At 41.5% G+C, this 10,360-nt stretch overlaps 1 protein-coding gene across 6 annotated transcripts in view; it reads right to left on the reverse strand.

Moving 5' to 3' along the window:
• Window positions 1-10,287, reverse strand: part of ELP1 (elongator acetyltransferase complex subunit 1) — a 68,115-nt gene extending 57,828 nt beyond the window's left edge. For 5 of the 6 annotated variants that reach the window (XM_032164811.2, XM_032164809.2, XM_058444764.1 and 2 more), the window contains exons 1-5: window positions 10,037-10,287; window positions 7,155-7,359; window positions 5,930-6,082; window positions 3,529-3,610; window positions 2,672-2,752 (exon numbers count right to left, since the gene is read on the reverse strand). In XM_032164811.2, the coding sequence (XP_032020702.1) occupies window positions 2,672-2,752; window positions 3,529-3,610; window positions 5,930-6,082; window positions 7,155-7,304 (466 nt within the window). In that variant the 5' untranslated portion in view covers window positions 7,305-7,359; window positions 10,037-10,287. Of the gene's footprint in view, window positions 1-2,671; window positions 2,753-3,528; window positions 3,611-5,929; window positions 6,083-7,154; window positions 8,334-10,036 lie in introns of those variants that run through there. The other variant, XM_058444763.1, reaches the window with a different exon arrangement.
• Window positions 10,288-10,360: the final 73 nt, after the last annotated feature.

Consider the following 10,360-nt stretch of genomic DNA (forward strand, 5'->3'; position numbering starts at 1 on the left):
GGACCCAATACTTTCCTCCTGCCATTGATTCTGATTCTGATGAAGCAGGGCTGTTTGCAATTCCTATAAATTATGGGTCCATATGACCATTTCCTGTCTGCTCACATCCAAGCGCTACAGTACCTCAAAGCATACCTTGCTGCTGCATACAAATGGTAGTGCCTATCCTGGTGCAAACCCCCAGTCTTCTATCTGCAAGTTTCCACAGAAATATTAAGGACCAAGGAGTGAAGACAGAGAACTTTTCCAATGGAAGACAAGAAATAATGGAGTTATAGCAGGGATTTGCAAAACTACAGCCTACGTCTGCTTTTACAAACAAACGTTTACTGGAACATAGCCATGTTTATCTATCGTGTATAACTTTCACGCCTCAACATTAGAATTGAGCAGTTGCAACGGAAATCACGTAACCTGCAAAGCTGAACATATTTATGACCTTGCCCTTTTCAGAACAAGTTTACTGACCCCAGGATAGAGGAAAAATATTCATCACTCCATAGAATGATTTTTTTTGTACTGAGAAACACGTTTCTGAGACCTAAGACCTTAACTTGGACTAGATTTCCTTTGTTCTACCACATTAGGATTTTTGTGAAAAAGTTAGTGGGAAACACCAGGCCCAGAGCACTTTCCCATCTCAAAGTGTACTGTGTGCTGTTACTCTCTCTCTGACTGTCCTCAAAGCTGGATGCCCCAGAGTTCCACCCTGGATTCTAGACTCTTCCTGTACCGCATCTGCTCCCTGAACAAGTCCATATGTTCCCAAAACTGTCAGAATTTCCTACATACCCACCACTCTCAGTCCATAGCTCTGGCTTCTCCTGAGCTTCAGCCTTGTATCTGCCTACTCCACATAGCAATCCCATATGGTCCTTCAACAAATCCAAAACAGACCTCACCACCCACCCCTTACAGACCAGCACTTCTCCATCTTCCCTCTCAGTTACTGGCATCTTTATTCCCATCACCTGAGGTTCTGGCTGGAGTCCTGCTCAACTTTTTCTTATTCACCTTACATATGCAAAGCCTATTTATTTCACTTTCTAAATTGGTATTTCTCAAACTGGCCTAGGGCAGAAGGGGAATCATGCACATATATTCCAAGAAAGTTTTTCAGCTAATTCTAAAAAATGTACTCCCATCCTCATTGTGAGTCAACTTTTTCCTGAATGACTCCTGCTTCTAGCCCCAAACAAACCTTCCTTATCTTTCATCTGGATTCCTGTAGCAACCCCCTACCTGATCACCCTGCCTCTAGTCTCTTCCCTCTCCACACACAAAAACAACAAAAATATGCCATCACGAGCCATCTTTCTACTAAATAAATCTCTTTAAACCTCTTATCATCAAAACTTGTAATGGCTGATCAACTACAACTCAATGTCCAAATTCCCTACTACAAACTCAGTCAAATCTGTCCCATTTACTTCATTCTACACTCACAATCTGCGACTTTGGCAATGCTGAATTACTCACAGTTCCCTGAGTAACCCGCAATGTTTCTATGAAATAACCCTCCCTTGAAATGGACACTTGAAATGGACACATTCACTTGCCTGGACTGTTCCCCACCCTTATCCCTCACCTACCCAACACCAATTCAGCTGACTGCTCCCCACCCTTATCCCTCACCTACCCAATACCAATTCAGCTGACTACTCCCCACCCGTGTCCCTCACCTACCCAACACCAATTCAGCTGAGACTCAGCTCAAGTTGGCCTCCTTAGGGAAATCATCCCTCTCCAGTTACTGGTTTCCTTCCCTTATGCTACCCCAACACCTGCACATCATGTCATTACTGTGCTGATACCACCATGCCCACCCAGCTAATTTTTAAATTTTTTGAAGATGCTGGGTCTTCCTATGTTGCTAGGCTAGTATCAAACTCCTGGGCTCAAGCAATCCTCCTGCCTCATCTTCCAAAAGTGCTGGGATTATAGGCATGAGCCACTGTGCCCAGCCCTCCAAAATTATTTCTGAACAAATACATTATTTGTAAATAAATGGATGGAAGTTGTCTAAATGATTTCTCAGAGTTGATGAAGCAAGAAGGCAGGAAATTAGACCTTAACAGAAGTTGGAATATCTTCTTCCCCTTCCCTCTTCAATCAGGCCAGCTACTTGGTGACTTCAAGACGGCCAAAGCTTATGCTTAATAAGCGTCGCTCTTCTCCTGCACTGCCCTTCAATACTCCCACAGCCTTAATGCCCGAATGACCTTGGCTAGATTTTAGCAAGAAAATAATCAGATTGTTCCCATGGAAATGCAGATTGGATCTAATCAGTAGGAACAAAACCCAGCCTTCTATCCCCTTTCTTCTTTTCTTCTCCCTAAAACTGTATCCCAGAAATACTAGCTTGTACAGTCCCTTTCACTGAAAGCCCAGCCTAAGACTTCCCTAGGGTTTGGGTAATAACTATCTAAGTGACCTTAAACATTTGATTTATATTTTCCAGGTTACTGACAAAGCCAACCCTCAGACCTGAAGAGGCATCAGTAGGCCTTTTAAGATTTGGGATGGGCTGAAGGAACTAACAGACATTTAATAACTGGGGGTTTAACCTTCACAGTTCTTTGGCCTAATGACATGGCTATTAGTGCACAAGGAAATGGTCAAAAATGGGAAGAAACGTAGGTCACAAAATATTGCACAAAGCTATACTTACTTTCACCAAAATCGTCCTGATGAATCTGCTGCTCCATGATTGGCTCAAAATCTTTTGTCATCATAATCAGGGTCTGTTGACCTTAGAGAAACACAAACAAAAATGATTTTGTTTTCATGTAACAAATTTGCCATTCCGTAAGTACCTATGGCACTGTAAGCTAAGGAGCTGGAGTTAGTCTGAACAGAGTAGACAGAATTCATCCAAAACGCTTTGACTTAAAAAAACAAACAACAATGACAAAAAAATCCAAAAAGCTTTGCCTAGATAAGTTACTTGGTGCTTACGCTCAGCTATTAATGTGTGTACAGTTGAACATAAAAGTCCACAAAGCCCTCCTCCACTAACTTCAACACTCCTTGTCCCCAAGACACCTCTAAATATATATGTCATCAGTGGAGCTGGTTTACTAGACTCATCTGGAATGATGAGACTTAAAGGGCAAAAACAGCAACAGAACCCAAGAAGGGCTTTTGGAATGTGTTCATACAGCAACTCTTAGAATAAGTTAAAATATATATTGCTAACATTTTTAACTCTAACTGGGGACTTAGCAGCCTCCCCAACAAATTTTATGACTTTGTTTCTTACTCCCAAAGACTTAAAAAGTTACATGAAACAACTTTTTATAATGATAGACTAAGAGGTAAAACTTCAGTCACAAAAAAAAAAAATCACTCTACATTCTATCTATCTATCTATCTATCTATCTATCTATCTATCTATCTATCTGTCATTGGTATTATACTGGTTCAAAGAAATTTTTTGAAATCCAAGCAGACCAAAACTGATGAAGCCTGTAAGACATCTGGAGTAATGTTTTAGAAAAGCCAGTGAGGCACCAGTAACAAGCTTACCTGTGGCAAGAAGCACCAGCTCTTGGTCAGGACTCCAACTCATAACAGAGATACCACTGGCTACACTCCCAACACACTCCAGCTGAGACAGAGAAAATTGAAAAGAGAGACTCAAAACACTAGCGTCTCAGTAAAAACTGACTGCAACTTCAATCAAAACGATTAAAAAAACAAAACGAAAGGACATCAGTATATGGAAGAGATATCTGCACTCTCATGTTTGCTGCAGCTCTGTTCACAATAGCTAAGACTTGGAAGCAACCTAAGTGTCCATCAGTGGATGACTGGATAAAGAAATTGTGGTACTATACACAATGGAGTACTATCGAGCCATAAAAAAAGAATAAGATCCTGTCATCTGCAACAACATGGATGGAACTGGAGATGATTACGTTAAGTGAAATAAACCAGACACAAAAAGACAAACATCGCATGTTCTCACTTATTTGTGCGATCTAAAAATCAAAACAATTGAACTCATGGACACAGAGAGTACAAGGATGGTTACCAGAGGCTGGGAAGGGTAGTGAGGGGCTGAGGGAAGGTGGGATGGTTAATAGGTACAAAAAAAAATAGAAAGAATAAATAAGACCTGCTATTTGATAGCACAACAAGGTAACTATAGTCAATAGTAATTGCACATTTAAAAATAACTAAAAAGACTGTAATTGGATTGTTTGTAACACAAAGGATAAATGCTTGATGGGATGGATATCCCATTCTCCATGATGTGGTTATTTTGCACTGCATGCCTGTATCAGAACATCTCATGTAGCCCATAAATATATGTACCTACTATGTACCCATAAAAATTAAAAATTTATATTTAAAAATTAAAACAAGAACTTACTCAACAAACATTTCTTCAATAATGGATATCAAGAGAATAGACCTGTTACTAGGCACAGGGATTAGAAATAAATATCTCTTTCTTCCCAGAGCTGTCTCACGAAGGAGATAAAAAATGACCCTACAGAGGATGACATGAATGACCAAGATCTCTGGAAAGCAAAATGCATCTCAGCACAGGGAATGACAAGTGGCCCAAAGTCCAGAAAAAGTTTCTCTGATGTGTTTCAAAGAGTGGTAATAAGGACAGGAAAGAGAGACCAGGAAGAAAACACAGTGTACAGGCACAAAGCCAGAAAAAAGAGCAGTTAAAAATCAGCTGCAACTAAAAAGGTTTACGTACACACAAGAACAATGGGGGGATGAGGCTAAAAAGGAATGTGGGGAACAGACAGTGAAAGGGGCTTATAAGGCACAATAGTGGGCTCTACCTTCCAGACAATTGAGAAGCCACTAAAGGGCAGAATCAGCACCATTAAATGAAGATAAATAGACTGGAAGAGCTCAGTAACCAGGAAACAATGCTACAAAATGTTTTGAAAGTAAAAGCATCTATCTTTTAAATACGAAAAAAAAAAACAAGCTGTGTATGACAGGTTTGATATTTCCCACCATGAACTGCGAGTAAAGGTTTATGATTGTACTAAATGGAATGGTTAAGAGCAAAGGTGCCAGATTTAGACTGCTAGGGTCAAACCCCATTTGATTACTGTGTGACCCTGGTCTAATTACTTAAGCACTCTGTGCCTCAACTGCCTCTTCTGAAGAATAGGAAACAACAACCTACTGCACAAGGTCATGGTGAAGATTAAATAAATTTGCATGAAAAGCACTTTAAAAAGTGCCAGGCACATGATAGTTAATAAATGTAAGCTGCTATCATTATCCTACTATTAGTAATACTCTAACTTCTGTGACATAATCAATGTTGAGATCACAACTAATTAAGTAATCAAAGAAGATTTAAAGAATCAGGCAAGTGTGATTTGAAATCCTTGCTGTTAAGAAGGTGAGGATAGAAATCAGAAACTCAACTATACACTAAAGTAGAGAAAGAAGCAATTGCTTGACGTCTAGCTCTCCTGGCAGTCAACAAATGTGCAGGTAATGATAATGTATTACTTTAGTGCCTAGAGTTCAGGGACTCTAAATTTAGCCAATCAACATTCATTACAGAAAATCTAAGTCAGATAAACATTCAAAGACTTCCTAAATTGAGAAACAAAGGTTGCAAATCAAGATGAGGGTCTGATAAGAGGTGATCTACACCACCTAAGAATAGCCAGTTTTAACTTTTAAAAAAATGTATTCTCGTTTGGAATGTTCTGATCATTCTGATTAATAGATGCAACAGACAAAACTGAGTTTTAGAAGAATCTTAACATATAGATAAAGCCATGTTAACAATATTTTTATAAAGAAATACATAATGCAAAAATTAATTAGCAAAAGTGTAACTATTAATGGCTACTGATTTGAAAACTTCCACAAATAGCAAGTAACCTATTTGAGGATGCTTGAGACTCCCCCCTTACTGGAGTCTTCCACTTACCTGTTGTGTGCTGAGACTGCAGAGTATGACATCTCCAGAGGCTGTGGCCACACACACAGACTCGTGATCCAGCAAGTCCTGAACACCAACAATGCGGCCACTTCCATCCTCTGGCAGAAAGCCTTCTGCCACCAAAGAAACTTCATTTTTCACCTTTCACCAAAACACAAGCAAATTAACCCAGTCTACTTTCAAGAATAATTGATAACATTTCCAGAAATACTTTTTAATGCTTCTTTTATTACATAAAAGCTTTCAAAAATGCTTTTTCTAGATGAAAATCCAAACTTTCATTTGAGAAATATCACTACTCTGTCATCTTTAACAAGAAAAATAGTTAATGTGACCTTTTTGCCAAACAAACACAAAAACAAAAACAATAAGCCTGGTCTCTTTAAAAATGTCCAATAAAACATGATGCTAATAACTATGTTTTTCTAAGATTTCTGTAGTATGGGGAAAAGGCACGACAGGATGTAACTGCCTAAAATGTATTAGTAGAAGAATATAATCAAGGGACCATATCAAAACCAACCCACAGAGGTTTTTAAAGTACATATAGTTAGGAGCCAACACTAAAGATTCTGATGTAGTTGACATGAGATATGGGCTCAAACTTTTAGAACGCTCCATGGGCAACTTTCGTGTTCATTCCCAATTAAAAACCACTCTTGGCCAGGCGCTGAGGCAGGTGGATCATGAGGTCAGGAGATCAAGACCATCCTGGCTAACACGGTGAAACCCCGTGTCTACTAAAAATACAAAAAATCAGCCGGGCGCGGTGGCGGGTGCCTGCAGTCCCAGCTTCTCGGGAGGCTGAGGCAGGAGACCGGCATGAACCCGGGGAGGCAGAGCTTGCAGTAAGCCGAGATTGCGCCACTGCACTCCAGCCTAGGTGACAAAGCGAGCCTCCGTCTAAAAAAAAAAAAAAAAAAAAAAACACTCCTATAAACAGAATTTGCATGACAAAAAGGGTAGAAAGTATGGCACACACTCAAAAAGTAAGGTCAGAGTTCTACTGACTTAGGTTAAAATAGCAGCAGAGTTAAAGAAGGGTTACTATTTAAGCTATGTCTAACATGGCATATATATGAAGCAAAAGATGTTTATTAGGGAGGATATAAATTCAATAAGATGTAAAGAAAGACTGTGTGGGGAAAGAAATTTGGAAGAAGACAAATCAAGGGTCATACCCATGTGCTGGCATTCTCCATCAGTAACTTACTTCTCTTGAGACAGGGTCTAGTTCTATCAGGCCATGTTCTGAACCAATGAGCACTGTCCCCTGTTCAGTTCGGACAGAGAAGCACTGAGGTTTCCCTGGACCTTGAATATCCCTGAACTCCAGGGTCCGAAATAATTTCAGATTTCGCATGATGAAGTGATTCCAATAAGACAAGTACAATTATCTCTTGATGAACCATTAATCCCTAAGAGAAAAAGAAATAGCTTAATACTGATAAATCACCATATTTAATTAAATGAAATGATTCAGGGGGTGAAGAAGTGGTAGTCAGAATCAGAATAACCAAGAAAAGAAAAAACTTACCTCTCTGAGTACACACCCATGCACGGATTATAGCAGCAACCTGACCCACTCTATACAGTTATGATCTACAAATTAGGAATTCTGAAACCTATTTTATGTTCTCACTTTTTAGGAGAGGCAAGATTCTCAACTTTAGAATGTTTTCTTCAAAAAGGATGTAATATCAGTTATTCCTCTGGGAAAGTTGAAACAACAAATGAATGGGGAAACATTTTATTTTTACATATTAGGACATCTTTATAAAATCATGAGGAAAAACAAAAGGGCATCCCACTGATTAGCACTATTTGAAAATCCATTTTTATATACTGGCAGTTGAAGAGAATCTGAAATGACTTTAATATTCACCAGGTCTATTCATTTATAAACTGGCTTTATACATTCATAAAAAAATTGAAATCAAAGATAGAAAAACATTTACTGTTCTAAAGGGGAAGAGAAAATACTGGGACATGACAACAATTTATTTCAAAATGATGACCAACATTTCAAGGACCTTGATGACCTGACATAACTACTTCCAGTAACTTTGTTCTTCTGGCCCGGCTTTTCTCAGGACAATATAAAACGTGAGACAAGAGTGCTAAACAGGACATCTACTTTGGTCTGCCAAAATCAGACTTGCTTAAATGCATAACATTACCTAAGTAGGGAAAAAAAATGTTACTGTGCTAGTTATTTATATTCAGATCCCTTTAAGGCTTATGATTGTAAGTCCCTAACTTATGTTAGGGGTAGCAATTACAAGGACCATACTGGCCTTATTGTCACTAACCCAAGGAGAATTCTCTCATCTTGGCACCCCACATATGTATGACATAGAAAGAATAAAGATGAATCAATCTTAATAGTACACAGAAGATAACGTCAAGTGTAATAGGAATTACATAATATATAATGTGGGATAAAAGGAAGGTAAGTTTATATATGATGGAAGTGAAGACAGTCAAGGCAGACAATGATTTTAGTAAGTTTTGGTGACAATTATATTCAAGAACTGCTAGAAATTACTTGAAACCTCTAACATATCATGCAGGTTTTTTTGTTTTTTTTGAAACGGAGTTTCGCTCTTATTGCCCAGGCTGGAGTGCAATGGCGCGATCTCGGCTCACTGCAACCTCTGCCTCCCGGGTTCAAGCGATTCTCCTGCCTCAGCCTCCCGAGTAGCTGGGATTACAGGCACCCGGCACCGTGCCCAGTTAATTTTTGTATTCTTAGTAGAGACAGGATTTCACCATGTTGGCCAGGCTGTTCTTGAACTCCTGACCTCAAGTGATCCACCCGCCTCTGCCTCCCAAAGTGCTGGGATTACAGGCGTGAGCCACCGTGCCTGGCCGCGTTTTTCATCTTTAAACATCATAAAAACGCCTCAAAACTAGTTTCTCTGAAATTTCACACCCATCAGCCTTATTCCCTTATCTTCTTAGAGGAAGACTTCCCTCCACTTCTTTCCAGGCTAGGAAAGGAATATCCTCCATATTGCCACAGGAACTAGGCCTATTGGTTTTCTTTGACATCTGCAACCTCCAGCCTTCCTGCCTCCACTGATTCAAACTCTTCGCAATCCTTAAATGTGCTAAAGATCCCTTCACACCAAAGGTCAATCGTGGATTCTCTCTTAATTTCCTGATAACTCCTTCATTTTCTTCCCTTGCCCCTTCGACTATCCACCTCTTGGCTAGACATCACATGCAAGATTACATGTACCAGGTAGATCACGAATACGCTGATTAGGCCTAAATGCCTAGCCCTGACTGAATTAGCCCAAACTTACCACTAAACCCACATTTTCAATCTCCTGATAGAATCACAAGCATGTCTCACATGCACATCAAATGCGACCTGGAAAGCAAAGAACTTGCTATTCTTCCCCCAAATGACAGTTCCCACTATTTGGGGACAGGCCATTTCTACTCTATATCCCCAAGCTGAAAAACTGTCTTTGCTGCCTTTTTGCTTACTCTTCATACGGATCTATTCATTGGTTAGTGCCGTGGCTGTCAATATACGGTTGAATTCTTTACGATCCGGTTTGTGGCCTACATCCAACACCGACTGAGCACTTGCTAAGTGCTGGGATCTGAAGATTACTCAGACAGCCACTGTCTCCACGGAGATCATCGTTAACGGGAAAGAAAGCCACGTAAAACACCACGTTAGATGGAGAAGCACGGAGGACACTACCTCCACGAAAAAGTCTCAGACGCGAGAAAGGACCCGCACCACAGCACCCGAGCCTCTATTAGCCGCCGCCTTCCATCGTGAATTAATGCTCTCGCTTTCAGCGTTATTATCAACCCCCTGCAAGCAATCAAGAGGCTGGGTTAAGTCCGGCTGGAGGCGCAGCAGGCATCCCTGGGTTGTCGCGCCTCCCAGCGCCCCCGCTGGAGTAGGTGGCAAGCCTGTAAAAAGAATTTAAGGCTCTAGGAAAGAGGTGGTGCAGCCCGCACTCCAGTCCCCGGCCCGCAGCAGGCAGAGGAGCCTCCGGGTCTCCTTCACCCGGACACCGCCGGCGGAGGGGTCCACTCCCGTGCCCCTACCCTGGATGGATCGCTTACCTGAGGACCCCCAAACGGGTGCGTCCGGCCTCGCCTCCCCAGCCACGCGCAGCCGGCTACCCAGAGTCCGCTCCCAGAGCCCGCCACGAATTGCGCACGCGTCTCTGTCCGCGGCTCCCGCTCTCTCATCGACCGCACTAGGCCTCCAGGGATGGAGGCGCCCTCCGGGGGTAAACGCTGAAGCGCTGCAAAGAGGCCAGCGGCGCAATGGGCGCGTCAGCTAGGCAGGCCCAGCGCGGGGAGTGCGGCGCGGGAGTGACGTCACCAGGCGGAGGGGGCGTGGCCGGGCCCGCTTCTGGTCACGGCAGCCGGCCTTCTTTGTAG

The sequence above is a fragment of the Hylobates moloch genome, unplaced genomic scaffold (genome assembly GCF_009828535.3).
Source record: "Hylobates moloch isolate HMO894 unplaced genomic scaffold, HMol_V3 SCAFFOLD_10, whole genome shotgun sequence".
In the NCBI taxonomy this organism is placed as follows: Eukaryota; Metazoa; Chordata; class Mammalia; order Primates; family Hylobatidae; genus Hylobates; species Hylobates moloch.